Source organism: Glandiceps talaboti, chromosome 16 (genome assembly GCF_964340395.1).
Source record: "Glandiceps talaboti chromosome 16, keGlaTala1.1, whole genome shotgun sequence".
Lineage (NCBI taxonomy): Eukaryota > Metazoa > Hemichordata > Enteropneusta > Spengelidae > Glandiceps > Glandiceps talaboti.
The window spans coordinates 839,797-860,304 of record NC_135564.1 but is presented as its reverse complement, the minus strand read 5'-3'; the positions used below and the strand labels follow the sequence as shown (position 1 = coordinate 860,304).

Sequence of the window (20,508 nt, the reverse complement as noted above, 5' to 3'; positions counted from 1 at the left end):
CAATATACAGGGTTGCCAACAACTTAATTCATATGTAAATTAAAAAATATAACCACAAAGGCCAAATTGTGTGAGCGCCATCTACCGGTGAACTTTGTCTTAGACATTGTAAGGTCATTAGACACTTCAACTTCTGTCTTTACCACTGGATCTCAGCGACGTAAATAACTTCCAGTTTGTGTGGCCAGTGACGAAACCACACGATACGATTGCAACTGGATGACTTACCCTCCTGGAGGTATTTACACGTGGCGTTCTCAGCGACGTACACGTAGTGCTTCCAGTTTGTGTAGTCAGTGACGAAACCGGATGACTCACAAGTTCTAGAGGTATTTACATAGTGTTCACACTTGCATTTCACACTACAGTACTGTCTGCAGATAATATTAGCACTGGTCTTGTGCAACACCAACATGTCGACCGCACATGCACCAGAACTCCCTCAACCAGCAACGGAGGCTATTAGAGCGAATTTCACTGATATGGCAGAGAGACTGGCCTTTTCCCTACATTTCCACGGCGTTGCTCACTATCTTAGTGCTGATTGGTACGAGAAAATAGACCGCTGGTTAACCTACATAGCCATTATCCTTGCTGCAGTAAGTACAGCAAATGCTGGTAGTGTTATGAACGACTATTTGAAAGAAACCCCATTTAATGTTACCCTGGCTTTGTTGTCATCATTTTGTGCCGTGGTTCTGGCTTTCATTACTGGCCTCAACCGTACCGACCACGCACCCAAAACCAAGAAAGACAATCATGTAAAAGCTGGAAGCAGACATAAAGAGCTGGAACAAAGAGTTGATATTTGGGGACGAACCACAGCGATCGACCCAAGCAAGACCACCGATGAGTTGATAACACAGTACAATGAGTTTGTAAGTGATATGATGAAAATTAAGGAAGAGAATATAACGAGTGAGGATTGGACCTTTCCACACGTACACCAACAGCTCGGCCAGAAGTGGAAAGCTATGAAAGAGAAAGACAAGCAAACCGAAGATAACAAAAAGACACAGTAGTATTTCCTGAGCCACTCTGTAGTACAACAAACAAGGAAAGTAGGGGTCAAAGACAGTATTTTACAAGTAATTGTTGATATGTACTTTAATTATATGCAGATATGCTAACGTTTTTGGAGTTTTGTCGTCATAAATAATCACTATATTTCTAGACCATCTACCTACCGATGTGCAAAAAATACAAACCATGAAAATACAGATAACCACCAGTAAGAGTTGTATTTTGAACTTTAATATCAGCACCATAGATAAACATGGGAACCCTTAGAAAACAGATGAAAGTGTTACCAACTCACCATGGTAGATAAAGTATGTAATGGAAAGTTGCCTTCCTGGCTGAACACTTGAAACATGTAACCAGATAAACCAGACAATCACTGACATTGACTCTCTGCACTACACCCGCCAAAACCACAGACCCATCACAAGGGTCTATGTCTAAACCCACAGACAAGAATAGACCATAGACCCTACACAAGGGTCTATGTCTAACCCCACAGTCAAGAATAGACTGTCTAAACCCACAGACAAGAATAGACCATAGACCCTACACAAGGGTCTATGTCAAAACAAATACAAACAAGTAGTCATTTTATCCACACATTGTAAATGACTGGAACAATTTAACAAATAACATCTATTGGAATATTCAAAGAAGTGTGGAAACAAATCAACATTCTTCATCCTTACTGATTCTGCCCAATTGTGTAACCACAACCTGAATTAGTTTGACCAAGTCAACAGAAACAGAAACTGAAGTTGTTCAGTTGGGTACTTTTGCATTGGATCCTGGACTTGACCATGTGATCAGGACTTGTTTGTTGTTATACCTGTATGACAATTTCACTCTAAGTTCAACTGATGGTTATAGATTAATCAAGAAAGCTGAAATCAGTACTGTCAGAAAATTGTTAAAGGAACATATTTGATTTTGCTTACTATGATGCTGAAGGCTGAAGATAGTTTCAAACACATTTTTAAATACTAGTGTTTGTTTAGTATTTCATATATGTTTTACTTTTATTTTGTATTATTTATTTGAACTTGATACTTGCCATTAAAATATATATTCATATCTGTTTACTGTTTATTTAGTTATACACTCATAGATGTTTCAATATATTAGAAAGTAGGACATTTATGTGATAGACATTTATATGAGAAAGCTTTACTACAGTTAGTAAATTATCAGGAAGTGTTCGTGACCAGACTTTTCATCCAGTCTTAGTTGAGTTATGTACCTTTTCATCGAGTCTTAGTTGAGTTATGTACCTTTTCATCCAGTCTTAGTTGAGTTATGTACCTTTTCATCCAGTCTTAGTTGAGTTATGTTTCAATCCATAAACAGCTAAGATGAGTAAAACGTGTGTTAAAGTGGCACAAACTGAGTTTATAAGCTTTTTACTCAAGTGAAAATATTAACAAAACACTTTGATTGATTAAACTACTGTATTCTAGTATAATGTTAATGTCAATACATGTCTTCTATGACGTTACAATTTATGTTCTGGTATTGTTAGAACAGTCAATTGCATAGTAGGGAGTATAGACCAGTAAGTAGAATACTGTAAGTACCTGTACTATCAATAAAAAGGAAAAAGATATATCCCCAAAAAACATATTAACTCAGCTCTTCAAGATACACTCCTTATTATTATAGAAAGTATTTTAGTCATGTATGAATTCTGCATGTAAAACAATATTGTGTAAGCTTTTATCATGCATATATATGTTTACTGTTGATGTACTTGTGTATCAATATGAGAAATATCAAGATGTCCATGGACTGATAATACTAATTTCAAACGACTTGGTTGTGAAGAAAATTTACAACTTAACTTAGCAACGTTAACAAATACAAAAGAATTGTTTTAGTTTTAAAAATTTATCCAGAATTTCAAAACTAACTACAGTATATGAAAATCACCATAATTTCATTTTGCCCAAAACTACTGATAAAATAGGCATAGCTTTAATAAAATAGGCATAGCTTTAATAATTGGATTTTGAGCTTTAATTTTTTAAATCTTTTTCAATGTTTCGGGGATTGGACTACTTTGCATGAAGACTCGGAAGAATAAAAAAAAAACGTTTACAAAATCAAAGCTCAAAATAAAAAACTAACGCTTCAGTTGATGCACCTGCTACAGTGTGAAACACGCTCGTTTGAAACTGTCTGCTTACCGTAAAATGGCCAAAGCAAACCGAGAGGGCGCACGTTTAACTGACATTAAATTCCGATCAGACAGGACTTGCATACACAAAAATGAAAATGTATATGAAATCATTGTGCCATAATTCAGAAAAGGAGAAGTTTGAGGTTTATCCAGAAATTTCATGGTTTTTTTGTGCAACAGGTGACATCAAAATCACTGTAAATAATTCATACCAAAATTTATTAACAATTGTGTATTCGATACACCGAATTTTTAGTCGTAAAGATAGTTCCGTTTTATCTCTAGCCTAGGAGGCGACTCATTAAATTTTGTTCAAAGAGTAAATATTTTACTGCCTCTGTGTCTCCATCATATTTTGTAAATTTTTCTGACATTAATCATCGTTTAAAAGATGTGACTGATGTTTATACTTTTCAGACAGGAATCAGCTAAAGATAAATTAATGTGTATATATTTTGTGTAATTTTTTCAGACAGCTAAAATGATAAATGAATGTGTATATATTTTGTGTATATTTTTGCGACAGAAATCACCCGCTAAATCGATAAATCAGTGTGTATATTTTGTATCTTTTTATCTGACAGAAATCACCAGCTAAAAATTTACACAAATAAAAGCCACCCCACCCCACCCCCTTCCCTTTTAGCTTAAAAATGATTGAGGCCTTTCAACTCCGTTTTTTTTATGGACCGCCAATTTCTTCCCAGCCCCCCCCCCCCCCCGTAAATCTGAACGCAGCCTATTTCATTTGATACTAGTATTCTGCTTAATTCTGCTTATACTGAAACATATTATCTAGTCACCACTAATAACCAGTTCACATTTAGTCAAACCAAATGCACGGTTCACGTGGATTCGAGTTAGAGACGGAGAAACAAAATTCGGGGTTTCCCCGGTTTTAAAAAAATATATAAAAAAACAAGCAAATTATGTTATATTCAGTACAAAGCATATAATAAACCGTACTAAGTTTTACGTACTACTTATAGTGTCTAGTTTAAATATTTCCAAAGTTGGGATTCGGAATACGTAATTTCAATGTGTAGCCTATGTAAAGTATTGACAGGATTATTTCGGATTTCGTTTAAAACACAACTAAAAGTATCTATTACTGTCAAAATGCACATATTACGAGTTTCTTTGCTGGTTTTGGAGCAATGACGTCACTGTTCAATTATTGAAACTTTTTAGGTCATTGAAATCGCCCACTACGTACATCATAATACGAAATCTTCTGTATATTTATTTAATATTTATTTCCATAATGTACAAGGAGGCCGGTGGCCTAATGTACTGAATAACTGAATAAACTACGATATTAGTAATACGAAATGAGGAAACAACTATCTTATCTTACAAAAACTAAATGCTATCTCGTGATAAAGATACTTTCCGCCGAGAAACAGGACATGGTAACCGAAACTTGTCTTTAGTGTTTCGATGATGACGTAGTGGAGATAACTACATGATTCTGATACACCACAAACTGGATGAATTGAAATGTGGTATGGATGTTAGAATTCTCATAATTATCGACACGTTGTAAATGTTAATTTGCTGAGACTGGATATGGCTTCACATGAAGTTTGATTATTGAACGAGTCAAGCAAACATAAGGAAAAACAAACAATCTTAGAGATTTTATAGAGCCGAGAAATTAATATTTTCCAAAATGGCCTCCTTGTCGAGAGAACGTATTTATTAAAGTTTAAAATCAAAACAATTTCTGAAACATAAATATCTAAAACAATTGTTAACCGATAGTTGGTAAGAGTGAATTGTTTTGGTCTATAATTAGACGCTGAGTTTTATTTTGTAGTACAGTCTGTCTGTCTGTCTGTCTGTCTGTCTGCCTGTCTGTCTGTCTGTCTGTCTGTCTGTCTGTCTGTCTGTCTGTCTGTCTGTCTGTCTGCCTGCCTGTCTGTCTGTCTGTCTGTCTGTCTGTCTGTCTGTCTGTCTGTCTGTCTTCATGCGTCACCTATCAACATACTTATCAGCAATTTGCATTTTGTATTCAATGGCTGAAATTGATGGTTTATCTATGAATTCTTGATAGCGGCAACTGGGACATTTTTTCATCAAATAACCAAGATATAGCCAATAAAAAAATGAAACAAAAGTTCGGTTTGAATATGACACAGTGCTAAAACTGTATACGCACTAGTTTTAACTTGAGTATCATTTTTCGATCAGACAAGCACGATATAATCACTGAAAATTACCAATAACTATACCGTATATGGTAATCAATGGGCTTATTATCCATAAGTAGTACAGAAACATATTGAAATCGTGATCGCCGTTGAGGGCGCTGATGTTTGAAACGGATTCGAAAAATTTATTTGATTTAAATTTGCGAATACAGCTACACAAAATAAGGTTACCCACAGGTAATGCAATACTGTTCACGGTGTACGATATTACAAGTAAATTATTACACCTAACAAAATAGTTTTTTAAAAACCTGTTCCAGCAGCTGCTTTAAAATATAGTGTACTGTCAATATGGACCAAAACGATAGTTTAGGTATCTATGTACAAAGTACAATTGGGAGTGAAACTTGTCCTGAAAATTTCTCACTGTTTACTTCTTCATTTCTTTTGTTAAGCTGTCGGATGTGTGGATGTCACGTGAAGGAGAAACGTATATAAATGTCAAAAAAGAACTGCGTACAGACACAATCTGAAGCTGACGTTAACGGTGACGTGACTGAAACACCCTGTCTGTGTTAAACATTCAGTTAAAATCTCAATATCTTCATATTTTAGTATCGAGATGGACGGAAACACACCACAAGAAGTAACTATGGCAGACTCGGCACACTTGATAAGAGAAAATTTCCACGATATGGCGGAAAGATTAGCTTATTCTCTCCATTTTCACAGTATTTCACATTTTCTCAGCGCTGACCGATACAGTATCCGTGATCGATGGCTTACCTACCTATCCATTGCCATGGCAGCCGTATGTACGTTAAATGCTGGAAGTGTTCTCAATGACTACATGAACTCAACTAACAACACAAATATCACGTTAGCTCTCTTATCAGCTGTGAGCTCGGTTATTTTATCGTCTCTCGTGGTTCTGAACAGCTCCGAACACTCACCAAAAAGTCTAAAAGAACAACACAGCAAAGCAGGCAGCAAGTTGAAGGAACTAGAACAGAAAGTTGACGTGTGGGGGCGAACGACAGCGATGGATCCTGACCAGTCGACGGAACAACTAAGAATGAAGTACAATGACTTTCTTAGTGATATGACCAAAGTGAAAGAAGATTACATCAAAAGTGAAGACTGGACATTTCCAACTGTTCATCAACAACTCGGCAAGAAATGGAAAGCTGTCAAAGAGAAGGACCAAATCAAGAAAGAACAGTAAGCTTACAAGAGAACTGTAAGAAAGTAATACTCTGTTGACGCATAACAGTAAAAGGACTGTCTCTTCAGTAATTTTTCTGTTGATATGGACACAGTAACGAATTTTGGATTAGTTTTACAATTAGTCATATTGCATAGATCTACACAGTGTTTTCAAGATTAGTGCATGATCATATGTATTATTACAGCAATGCATTTTTTAAAACAACAACATAGAAATCTTTAAAAACTATCTTTAAAGTGAAAAATCATTTAAACAATTAATCTCTTTCCTTGTCAAAAAGTTATATAGATTTTATTGATCACCACTATTCAAAGATTGAAATCCAGTAGTGTAAAGTAGCTCTACGTAAATCTACACGTCGGATCAAAAGTTAGCATTACGAGTATACAAACGGACATAAGAATCAGTAAGATTTATAAGATGGAAGTCGTGACTTAAATGCTAAACTACCCAATAATTACATCGTTTATTTTTCACTGAATGATGTCTTTGAATATTTTCACGTCACAAAGCATGAATGAAAACATGGTAATTAGATTGAGAGTACACCATGATTTAGAATATAGTAAACACATTTGATAAAGGATTATGTAAAACATTGGAATGGTCCAATTGATCGGAAAGCATGTATAATATTTCCTTATTGTCATAATCACCACCAATAACGCATCTTAACCAATCAAAACTAATCTTGTGAAAAGCTTCATGTTCTACCCACCGATATATAACAGTCAATGTTTTATAACACCATTTTAATCACACACTCAAAAGCAGCAAAGAATGACACTTTTTTCTCTTTCTGAACTTTTAACTCTTACTACAGTAATATTTCGGTATCATTTTCTGACTTGTAACTTTTGGTATTCTTTTAACCAAACAGTGAAATGCTCTCATATAAGTTTACAGTTATATCACGGACGGTATTAACGGCCAGTGACTGATTGTTACAATAGGCCGAGGTATACTTTAATTTTTTTCCTTCAAACATTATACTGCTTTGGCAACGCACTTGAATACATTTACTAAGATTAATGCACATACTTGTCGCTAGTCGCTATGAGAAAGAGAGAGAGAGAGAGAGAGAGAGAGAGAGAGAGAGAGAGAGAGAGAGAGAGAGAGAGAGAGAGAGAGAGAGAGAGAGAGAGAGAGTGAGAGAAAGTGAGACAGACAGACAGACATACAGACAGACAGACAGACAGACAGACAGACAGACAGAGACAGAGAAAGAGACAGACAGACAGACAGACAGACAGACAGACAGACAAACAGACAGACAGACAGACAGCGAGAGACAGAAATAGACAGACAGATAGACACAGCGACAGAGACAGGGCGAGAGACAGACAGACACAGACAGACAGACACACACAGACAGACAGACACAGACAGACAGACAGACAGACAGACAGACAGACAGACACAAACAAACACAGATACATACATACATACATACATACATACATACATACATACATACATACATACATACATACATACATACATACATACATACATACATACATACATACATACATACATACATACATACATAAATGGGTTACGTTTTGTTTAATTTGTATTTCAAAGCACCATACCTACATGAAGTGAAGTGAATTATGACTGCAGATGATTGTCAGATTGATAACGTTACTATTTGGAGGTCATCATTCTACGGCCACACCTGTCATTGTCGTCCCCGTTCCTAATCGACATATGCAAATCTACAGGACTTGGGATCGGGAGTGCCGTTCTTCCACCCACCCACCCACACATGCAGCCTGGTGTATTTGTCACACTGCATACATCATCAAATAATTGAGAAATATCATGCGTTCTGACAATCGATGTTATGCTTCTTAACATTAGGCATACGACAATTGTTCAAGACAAAATTTGATGTAGGGCCAAAAACCCGACCGTCACGGTTAGCGGTTGGGGTGGCGGATCGCATGGTTACGAATGTGAACACGCGTACGTCGAGAGAATTCCATTGACGACCAAAGTTGGCAAGTCGAAATTGAAAGCGTTGAATACTTTCACCCTCTCTTGTCATTGTAAATTTCACTACGCAAGTATACTTTGATCTGGTTCCCTTCCAAATGAGCAAACTCACTGAAGACATTCTTCCGTTATCTGTGATAAAACCCAATTTATTTGACATATTACCAAACAGGTGAATATACATGTAAAACACATTTAGGTGTTTCTAATTACATACTTTCCAAAAATAGAGTCGATATTACTAGTAATTTGTTTTAGTATTTTACGCGTTATCCCATTTTTATATGTAGTATATCAGATTGTTTTGGACGTTTGCACGTCTTTTATCTAGTAGTTTTATACATAGGCCGACAGATAGAAACTATGTACTAGGGTTGTGAAATCGGGACAACTATGTTTTTGGGCTAAACAATTCTCCGTCTTTGAAAACAACTCGACTTCTTCATTTGATGTATCCAGTACTGTTATCTGTCTGTCGTACAGTATCGACACGGTAAATCTATGTGATTTATTATGTATTCATTGAGATAGGGAAGGTCGTATGACTTTACTTCACATAACTCACCAACAGTAATGTTGAAGTAGATTATCAACCGTACTACATGTATTCATTGGATATGTTGTGACACCAGACTCGCATATTTTACAAACGAAAATGTGCCCAACACATATAAGACCTCGCCTTGCACATACCTAGACCAACCTTCCCCAGTGATAAAACGAAAGATGTTTGTGGTGGGGCATATATCATCGGCCTTACACCAAGTAAAGAGACAACCGATATAAAACATGATAAATTCTCCAACATTCCAGCTCAGTGGTTGCGAAATTCGTCTGACCACTTGTGAATCAATCAATGTATGGTCACAACTGAAATACAATGGCGGTGTACATCTTAAAGTTATTCATTTACTTTACTAAAAGTAAATGTGAATTGACTTGCATGGACCACAAAATTCAAAAAGCTATATTATGTTAGATTTGTGTACCGTCTTGACCAAATTTCTAATTTGAGATATGAGATCATCTGACGTGTATCTAGTTCAATACAGACATACACCACAGCTATCAGTGGACAAACTCTTCTCAAAACTCTTCTGGTCTGCCAAATAAAAACGTATTAACCATTTTCGTCATATGAATGGTTATTTCAGCTCCTTATTACGTATACATAACAATCATGACACTCGTAATATTTATGGAGATTATTAAACTTTGATTCGTAAGATCGCCGATAAAATATCCAGTCCCTGTGATTTTTGATTGAGAAAAGATACAAATAAAGTAGAATACTATATAGACTATTTGAAACCAAGCAATCATGATAAATATGATACAGCTATATTGTACCCAGAATCGTACATTTTGACGTGATATGCATTTTATCTCACCGACGGTGATTTTCTGCGATGGCAAAAGATTGTACATTAATTTCATACACACGGTTTTTATCTAATTGGACTCTAGTCCAGTGTCACAGCAAATCGTAGGAAGAAACGTGGTTTATCTGTCACGTGATATCCGGTATGACGTAAAAATAAAATACTTCATGCAATGTCTCCATTGAGGTGCTAGGTGCGTTTCTACCTCCACGGTGTCTCCTTCTATAAAGAATAGCATTGTGAAATACCGTAGATTATATTACGACATACTCAAATTTTGCTGACAATGTAGATCCTCCAACTACTGTACTATTAAGTGTCCTATGACGTCACCACGTTACACTATACATTGTCTTCCTCACCAGTCACAAGATGTGCTGTTTGAATTTCTCGTATCATCTAGCCTAAGATTACTCTGAACGACACATTTTAAATGGAAATATTTTTTTCTAATGTTATACCGCTTTAAATTTAAAGTGCACTCAGCTTCAAATAAAACTAATATATATCTTTATAAGATTTAAAGAATATGACCAGATCGATAGTATGTTATAGGTTGTTTGTAATTCGTGTTATGTTTTAAACGGATAACGATTCTGTCAAAATACCAATATTTTTTACGTCACGATAGTTTACCTATAATGATTCATGTAAACGACTGATCACAAAATCCGAAATACGAATAACAAGGTGGCATCGATAAAGCAACCCATATAAGAATTCGAAATCAATACATACTAGACGAACTAACAGCCCGCCTATATATCATAGTATCGTAGCGGGACTCTGGTCTACTATACTGTACAAAATATACACGAACTCCTCACACTACTTGTACTATGCTATGATTACAAAAGTCTGTATAACACAAAATATTTGTACGACGCAGTGTGTTACTTATTACGCAGAGCAGGAAACTTTGTCTCCTTGTCTGTAGTTATACCATCCGAATCTCGCGGACAACTTTGGCCATACCCAAGATACTCTGATAACAGTCACGACATCGTCGTAAACCACAGTCTCTTTTACGGTACCGTCAAAGACACACCGCCAAGAGATTGCTTCAACAGAAATATGTGGCCTGACTTGCGAGAATGCAGTCACGATTAACGTGACCAGTTACCAATTTGCCAATCAACTCATCAATACCGGCCTTTAAGCCTGGGTCAAGGTTTACGTTATCTCGAACATTACAGGGTCTTCCCGCTCCCATCGACAAAGTCCACATACCTATAAGCTTACCAATGCTGAACGATTTCAAAATATTTCAAATACAAGTTTCAAAACAAAGAAATGAAAAATTTTCGCAAAAAAAATTGTAATTAATATTTTTACATTGCTTATACACGTAGTTATACCACATTTCAATGACATCGGCGGTAATAACCATGTTCTTCATTTCTTTATACACGTAAAATACCTTTCCAAATCAAGCACATTATTATTTTTTTGCTTCACAACCCTGACGAATGGAAAATGAAAATGATTACACTTCCGGGGATTACCATGAGTGTAAAGTAGGCTCTTATAGCATGGACAAACCCATTCTTGGTCTGGAAATTCTTGACCTGGGCAAGGCCCTGAACTCCACCACGTCTTGTAATTTGTTGTGGGCGGACAAATGTCATAAAGGCAAAGACGAAACTGTGGGAGAAGTAATATTTGCAATTGTGGCTCGACTGTCGTCTTGTAGCTTTTCTGCTCTCTGGTCAACAGCCCAGTACGTCTACCGTGGTTCTCAATATGGCTGAAGAACGTAATACTTTACCAAATGGCACAGCACAGATGATAAAAGAAAACTTCCATGATATGGCGGAAAGACTGGCTTATTCTCTCCATTTTCACAGTATTTCACATTTCCTCAGTGCTGATCGATACAGTGGCCGTGATCGATGGCTTACCTACCTATCCATTGCCATGGCAGCCGTATGTACGTTAAATGCTGGAAGTGTTCTCAATGACTATATGAACTCAACTAACAACACAAATATCACGTTAGCTCTCTTATCAGCTGTGAGCTCGGTTATTTTATCGTCTCTCGTGGTTCTGAACAGCTCCGAACATTCACCAAAGAGTCTAAAAGAACAACACAGCAAAGCAGGCAGCAAGTTGAAGGAACTAGAACAGAAAGTTGACGTGTGGGGGCGAACGACAGCGATGGATCCTGACCAGTCGACGGAACAACTAAGAATGAAGTACAATGACTTTCTTAGTGATATGACCAAAGTGAAAGAAGATTACATCAAAAGTGAAGACTGGACATTTCCAACTGTTCATCAACAACTCGGCAAGAAATGGCAAGCTGTCAAAGAGAAGGACCAAGCTACTAAAAAGAGCGAATAACTTTGATGTTATTTATTTGTTATTTAATTACTTTTAATGATAACTGTAAAGGAATGTGATTCTTGTGGATTGTATAGAAGTTTCCGAGTAAATCCGAAAGCAGTTTCCGAGTATAGCCGAAAGAAGGTTCTGCGCATAACCGCATAAATATTACACTATGGTGTCATAAATTTACAATTTATTTGTAAAGAATTTGTTAAAAGCGAAATTTCAGTAATTAACGGGCATTTCTGGTATAACTGTAGATTTTTATACTTTGAAAGTTGTCTAAAAGTCGTCTAATTTGAACGTTTTTACTCTGAACAAACTCATGTGTCATACATTATTTATATGACTGTGACGTTTTGAAAAAAATCGATATCTTGTAATAATAAATTGACAGTCAAAGCTATTATTATCGAATTCTAAATGTATAATAGCTCATAGGAATTAATAAAATATTTTAATAATATTAAATATACCATTAATTTGTCTTTGCGAATACTCGATTGGTATGTTGTAATATCGTGAAGTCATGTCCGGTGACGAATGCCCTTGTGTCCAGTTTGCAGTCACCTTTGACCTGGCTGTATCATTTCTGCCTGAATGACATTTCTACAGTCTAACCACTATAGCAGTGTATAGGTACAACATAAACCACGTGTATTGCACTATGTCCATTTCTGATGATATATAAAACATTTAGAGGAACTATATGGCTTGTATCACAACTTGTACAAGATATATTAACACATTACAGTACTTCTGTCTATAAGGTGGCTTCAGATTATAATCCTTCCCTATCCTCAATTATTATTATCTAAGACGGTTCAACATAAAATTATTGTGATTTTTTGATCCCATAAAGTATCCATATCAGTATGGCGATCGACTAATTATATATAAGCCATAAAATTGTAGATTTTTCAAGGGCACGTAGTGCCTGAGGTAAAATCATAATTATATGAAGTTAAGGAGGACGAAGTGAGATATAACAGGTACAAACCAAGCCCTTGTAGTAACTGTCTTGTCGATTGGCCACTTGTCATTAGTATACGCCATACATACAATGACGTCTTTTAAATATACATTGTCTATATTTGAGTTTGTATTTCTTAAATTTTAAAATGTCGACTGTAGTAGCACGATGTAGTGGATTTATAAAATAAACTAAAGTGCTACAGAAACACTGATTTTGTAATCCTATACCCTTGCATTGGAGTCTTGCAACTTCGGTAACATTATCCAAAATCAGACTTGAATTTTTTTAACAACGATCTGAACTGTTCCCTCCCATATTCCATTGAGGCTAACTATAGGACTGTGTAAATTTGTGTACAGTACAAATGATAATGGACAACCATTTTACTGGTGAAAGTACTTTATAAAATTTGGAGAATCTTGAGGCTTGGCTTGTATAAAAAGTCACCGACGGTCACAATATTTACACTGATCAATAAACCATTCATGTAAAACAGTTTGATTCCAGTTATGATTAACAGATGGAACCCTGTCAAATTATCACACACAGCGTGAATACAGGACATCGGTTGTTCTACAACAATGGCAGACAACATATTTACTAGTATAAGACAGTTTGACTCTTGGATTGTTTTTATACAACTGAATATTCTTCCAAAGACTCAAAATGTTATAAGCGCAAACTTTAAATACCGTTGATACATTATCTAAATATTCCCAAATATTGACTATTCATGATGACTACAGTGAAGGTGACACATAGACACACGGCCCTGTAAAACAACGTTGAATTTTTATCAAATAAATAAAAAAAATGTCTTAGTCAAACAATATAAATGTTTGCTAACATCACCAATGATTCAATACTTACTATAGACGTCATTTGTTCAAAGGTTAATATTGGTGAGATTAGGGCCAAAGGTCACGGGTTTGCGTACGCACAACGAAATACTATCAACGCATATCCTGCATTGTCGAGAATATTCGAGATTTCTGGCGATTTCTGCATAGATAAGAGTCTCCTTATATAAGCCCCGTCGTCAGAACCTACTGTAGCATCACACGGGACTCGAACTGACGCGGAATACATTTTTTGCAACGACCGATCGATAACGATATTTTCATCAAACATGGCGGAAACTGGTAGAACTGTACCAAACGGATCAACACAGGTGATACGAGAAAATTTCCACGGTATGGCGGAAAGACTGGCTTATTCTCTCCATTTTCACAGTATTTCACATTTTCTCAGTGCTGATCGATACAGTGGCCGTGATCGATGGCTTACCTACCTATCCATTGCCATGGCAGCCGTATGTACGTTAAATGCTGGAAGTGTTCTCAATGACTATATGAACTCAACTAACAACACAAATATCACGTTAGCTCTCTTATCAGCTGTGAGCTCGGTTATTTTATCGTCTCTCGTGGTTCTGAACAGTTCTGAACACTCACCAAAAAGTCTAAAAGAAAACCACAGCAAAGCAGGCAGCAAGTTGAAGGAACTAGAACAGAAAGTTGACGTGTGGGGGCGAACGACAGCAATGGATCCTGACCAGTCGACGGAACAACTAAGAATACAGTACAATAACTTTCTTAGTGATATGACCAAAGTGAAAGAAGATTACATCAAAAGTGAAGACTGGACATTTCCAACTGTTCATCAACAACTCGGCAAGAAATGGCAAGCTGTCAAAGAGAAGGACTAAGCTACTAAAAAGACTGAATAACAATACCACAAATATCTAAACCTTAGACATCCCAGTGAATATTATCTGAAGAAGGGATGTTAGAGAGAATATCTAGGGTGGAATTGATGTACTTTTGCTGATAGATATAATGTGAAAGAGCCACACTTTGTGATTTGGTCTGAAATATTATAGAATTATATTAATATACATCAACTGATAACGTTAGGATAACATAAGTTTTACAACCATCTGAATTTCAACAGTATGTTAATAGCAATTTATGTATTTATGTTTCGAATATTGGCTAAATATCGTCTAAAATATAGTAGTACCATTTGATATCGTCAAAATGTGACTCGGAACGAAGCGATTATATGTTTCGAATATTGGCTAAATATCGTCTAAAATATAGTAGTACCATTTGATATCGTCAAAATGTGACTCGGAACGAAGCGATTATAGTTATTTTGATAAACTGTGTGTTTACATTAATTTTAGTCTAGTACAGACGAGGATGATTTCAGAAAAAAAATTGACTTTATCCTAGAATAGCTATTTAGACCAAATTATGATACAGTAAAGAGTTTCAAATACGTCCTAAGAATGTATTATGAGAAGCATTATATTACTCTTGGACCGGCAATGACGTCAAAATGAGATTCTAATCGACAATAAAATACCAACAACACTATAGAGACTATACTTGTATTCCGTCCTTGAATTTTCTTGTAAAATAGTTTAATGTTTGATGTAAAGAGTACACGTACGGTCAATATAAATCATCCCTGTGGCGCCATTTTTGGTAATCATTATTTGACTTCGTGTCCAATCTGACGACACATCATCACGTGACGACCTGTACCAAAAGGCTATTAATCTCAGATGACCCATAGTAACCCATTGTCCCTTCTGTAACCCCTTTACGCCTACCTTTTGTTTTTCACGACTGTTTATAAGAAACCAACTGTTGAATTAATAAATGCTGTATATTTTAAAAACTAAATATTTCATCAGAAATATTTATTTTATAAGAAGTCCCATATTATGAGAATAAAATTGAAATTAAAAGAGGCATCTTAAAAAAAATATATAATCGAATTCAGCCCAAATATACACTAAATTACATTATGAAGATGAAACAATAGTAAATACATGGGCTGATAATTTCAAACGAGCAGAGAAATTCAAAATCTAAGAACAACAATCATCTAATTGCCCGCACCATGCAATCAATTTTAGTTCACGTTTTCTAGAATTTTGGTCACAATCACTTTGGTTTTAATTATTAAATTAAAATGACGTCAAGATGACGTTATTGTAACATGTTATTTCTAATGAATAAATGTATTTCCTTCTGTTTTTTTTTTTAAATAATCTATGTTATCTTTAATTCGATAATCCATGACTGTGATACTAACATATGTGATGTTTACAGGTCATCGTATCTGCTTAATACGGCACGTTCTTTTCTGGATATTGACAATTTGTCTTCACTACGTCATCATTAGCCTTCACATTTCTCGCACTCTAGGATGTTGACGGTTTTTGATGAAAACATATATCCAATAACAAGGAGACTGTGTCTAATATTACACAATCTGAATAAACTAATGATATGATTTAGATCACCGACGATATTAATTGTACCCTCGTGGGAAATGTAAGAGATGAACTTCAGTTTATATTTGATGAAACCAAAGATTTCACCATACACGCTGAAATAGCACAAGTGTAGCAACACATAAGATTCTGGATTTAAATTTTCGATCTATGGCTCCTCCATTTTTCTATCAAACCGTGCTGTACACGTACATGTTATATTCATGTATAAATGAACTGTATTCTGAAGTTCGAATACTAGACACGTGACGTTACCTTTACTTCACAAAGGGGAAGTATACATGATGTGGAAGTGGGCGTCCGTGGAATCACGATGATGATACACGGGAGATCCACAGGATGAATTTCTATAGCAGTAAACACACAGTTCAGACAACTAGAATAATATATACTACGATACTCACTGAGACTGTCACATAACTCGGCTCCGTACGTCGGCAATTTCAGGACAACCACGGCTCCTTACAGACCACTACTGGGTCCCGATTCGACGGCAGATTCTCCGTGAAATAACCGTTCTTCCGACAAAAACTGTATAAGACATACTAAAACTCCTGCACCACATGGACGTCTTCACAGACATTCCGATTGTAATAGCATACGTGGCAGTAGTAGTCAGTAACATAACCCACACTCACTAGTATTACACTGCTACACCTGGTAGCACCTGGTAATTAACATAAACTTTACAAAAACACATGTTGCGAAATAAAACACCCAATCAAAATAATCCACATATCTTTATCACAATGTTCTTGATTGACAGGTGATTATATCGATCCCACTTGCGTCATCTACCACATCCAACATGGACAGTTTTAGTTTGGGTCTATCCAGACAGTGGATAAGTGTCTATGGTCTATCTAAGTACGCTGAAAGCTCCATTTCCACGCAATAGAAACTGTTCTATGGGACCGAGATCAAGTGTACTTTGTTTCAAAGCATTACACAGTTAGATATATTTTATGATACAAGAGCTGCTAGGAGTTCAGGGAAAGATGTTTACATCAACATATCACTATACGATGTAGGGTGATGTTAAATCTCAATTCAAATTTGTATAATTTATGACATATCTATGCAGTAATTTATGTATTATCCATGATACAGGGTAGCAAGGTTAATGACTAATTCATAATTTCTGTATTTGATGTATTACTGATTTGTAAATAGACAGACAAGCCTGCATGTATTCACACACACACATCTGCACACATAATAAATACATACATATATATACACACACATATGCATATACATATTTACTCACCCATCCACACATACATAGGCCTGCATACATACATACATACATACATACATACTCCTACACACACACACACACACACATATACACACATACATACATACACACACACACACATACATACATACACACATCCATCCATACATACATACATACACACACATACATACATACACGTACATACGTACGTACGTACATACATACATACATACACACACACACATACATACATACATACAAACACACACACATATGCATGCACTGATGTACACATTTACCCAATCATGAAAAGTCATAAGTACATGCACACAAACACAGACTATCAAAGTACTATGTATATACTAGTGACAAAATAGCCCACAAATTGTAAATACATCCTTGTTTTAATAAGCCTGACAAAATGACATCCTTACAATAAATGGAATTAAAAATAAAGAAACCTGCATGTCAAATTTCTGCACAGAAACTGTTTTTAGCATAAAACTACAAGCATCATAAAAAGTACCATACATACAAGCCAAAAAAAAAAATTACATGGATTTTCATTTACAATGCCAACACTTTCCATCCCTACCCAAGTTTACCTTCCCTTGCATATTACATCATATTATACAGAAGACATTGGAAAAGTGTGTCCACTAAAAAAATGTCATTGATGTAAAAATTTTATGGCAGTCGATAACTTCCGTAAACTACAAATTTGTAATCTTTCTTACTATATGCAACAAGATGTGATTACTTAGAATCACAAAATAAACCGTACTATAGAGGGCATAAATAGACTTTTGAATACATTTGGGAAGGGGTTCAACTCAATGCTGGCTTTTTACAAAGCATACCTTCAAAAAGAAAATATAACATGGTTACGTGACAGAAAATATGCTGTTGATTAAAAGTAATAAGCAACTCTAAAAATTACAATTATCTGATGGTAGAAATAAAATGATTTTGTAATTTTTTTGATGGATTTCTTCCCTTGACTGTCACTTTCAAACATGTCTTATTTTATCACAGAGGGAGCTTGATAGGATGTTTCATGTTTCTGCCATAGAGGGGCTAATTAGTATGTTTCCTGTTTCTTTTGTAAAGTGCATACTCCGCAGATATGAACTGCAGCTAGTAATTTGTCAGCTGTTCAAGCCTGTCATATCACATACAATCACCTGACATGTATGTAAATTTCAAGGATAGCACACTCTATGGCAAACAAGGGAACATAAACACCCTTAGCTCCATGAACAAAATCATATTCAAAGACCACTTAACACTATGAATACAATCTTACTCAAAGGGCTAACAACTCCTTCAACAAAAAGACAGATTTGTAAGCAGACAGTGTGCATGAAATGATTGGCAAACCATGGGCAAAATACATATTTTTATACTGTAAATGTATACCTAAATCACTGGAACAAAATGAAACTAAAAGAACGAAAATACTGAAAATATTTGTACAGGTTGTATATATAATAATAAAACACATGGGAAAAAGGACCAAATACTGTGCATTGACAAGTTAGAAGGTGTCTGTCCGAGTGATGTATCGGTGCTAAAAATGCAAAATATTAGAACTAGTACAAGTATACAAATCCAGTACTTTTCCTTAGACTACGTCAGTATATATACATTTCCCACATAAAATACTGTTTGGGGACTTGCAAGACAAAAAAACATGGTTCTGCTAGTCACTCAACATTTTGTAAGAATACTTTGAACTGACAAATGATGTTTCTTGAGATATACTGCAAACTACAGTTTCAGTTGATAAGTGGCAGTTTAAAAGAGACTGATTTACTGCATGGCTACATTGTTGCACTTCCATGACATCATTTCTATATTTAGACTGATATGTAAATCAACTTGCTGATATTTAGCCACTAACATAGATAGGGCTTGATGAAAGGAGCACCATTGCTTTTGATAGGGTTGATAGATATGAAAGCTCTCTATAAACATCTTACCTGTAGTGGACCATCATGTGATAGTCACATGATCAGTAATAACCAATAAAATGCTAACAAGTCAGACCAAAATAGAGGGCACTGTTTACTTGCAAGATGTATTCACATCATGACTTTTCAGACTACAACGTACAATTCTGATGGCCAAATGACACTGTTACATCTTGAAATACAATTTGTAACATATTTGATTGGTTGAAAATATACTGTGACAAAGATAACATATTTGATTTTACTACAACACCATCCATGATTTGGGTAACATTGAATTCAGATTTGCATATACAAATATATGTAGCAGATTAGGTTATATCGCTCAACAAATTCAACGTCCTTACAACAAGTGTCTTTGTCTCAATTATATGAGACAGCCAAATGTATGATACGAGGTCCACTGCAGATAAGAATCTGAACCAACCAAAACAAGACTTTTTATAGCACCCTACGGGTTTCAAAGTCTGACAATCAGGAGGCCAATTCTAGCTTGGGGTAAGTACACAGTCACATTTTCAGACACCATTATCTTGTTTACTATCGGATGTCTGTTTCTCAGCCTGCGATCGCTTGATATACAAATTCAAAAGTTTCATCTGAAATTACAAAGAAAATGACATATAAATTGTCTTTATCACAAAACACCTGCAGATTTGTAAACGTCTTACTTTTTACAAATATTTATTCCACAAATTCCCATGTTATCAAGGTT

At 35.6% G+C, this 20,508-nt stretch overlaps 2 protein-coding genes across 14 annotated transcripts in view; one reads left to right on the top strand and one right to left on the bottom strand.

The window, feature by feature from the left end:
• The first annotated feature begins 118 nt into the window (after positions 1-118).
• LOC144447446 (uncharacterized) lies at positions 119-7,607 on the top strand. The gene is made up of 2 exons (XM_078137478.1): positions 119-329; positions 5,968-7,607. The coding sequence occupies exon 2, from the start codon at positions 5,975-5,977 to the stop codon at positions 6,575-6,577; it is 603 nt and encodes a 200-aa protein (XP_077993604.1). The 5' UTR covers positions 119-329; positions 5,968-5,974; the 3' UTR covers positions 6,578-7,607.
• Positions 7,608-18,211: 10,604 nt separating this feature from the next.
• The window catches only part of LOC144447817 (CLIP-associating protein 1-like), a 95,739-nt gene continuing 93,442 nt past the window's right edge, over positions 18,212-20,508 (bottom strand). For all 13 annotated transcript variants that reach the window (XM_078137905.1, XM_078137913.1, XM_078137909.1 and 10 more), the window contains one exon: positions 18,212-20,392. In XM_078137905.1, coding sequence (XP_077994031.1) covers positions 20,312-20,392 — 81 coding nt within the window. In that variant the 3' untranslated portion in view covers positions 18,212-20,311. The remainder of the gene's footprint in view (positions 20,393-20,508) is intronic.

What these genes read in the sequence shown, in the direction of transcription:
- LOC144447446 (XM_078137478.1), top strand. Translation starts at nt 5,975, where the DNA reads ATGGACGGAAACACACCACAAGAAGTAACTATGGCAGACTCGGCACAC.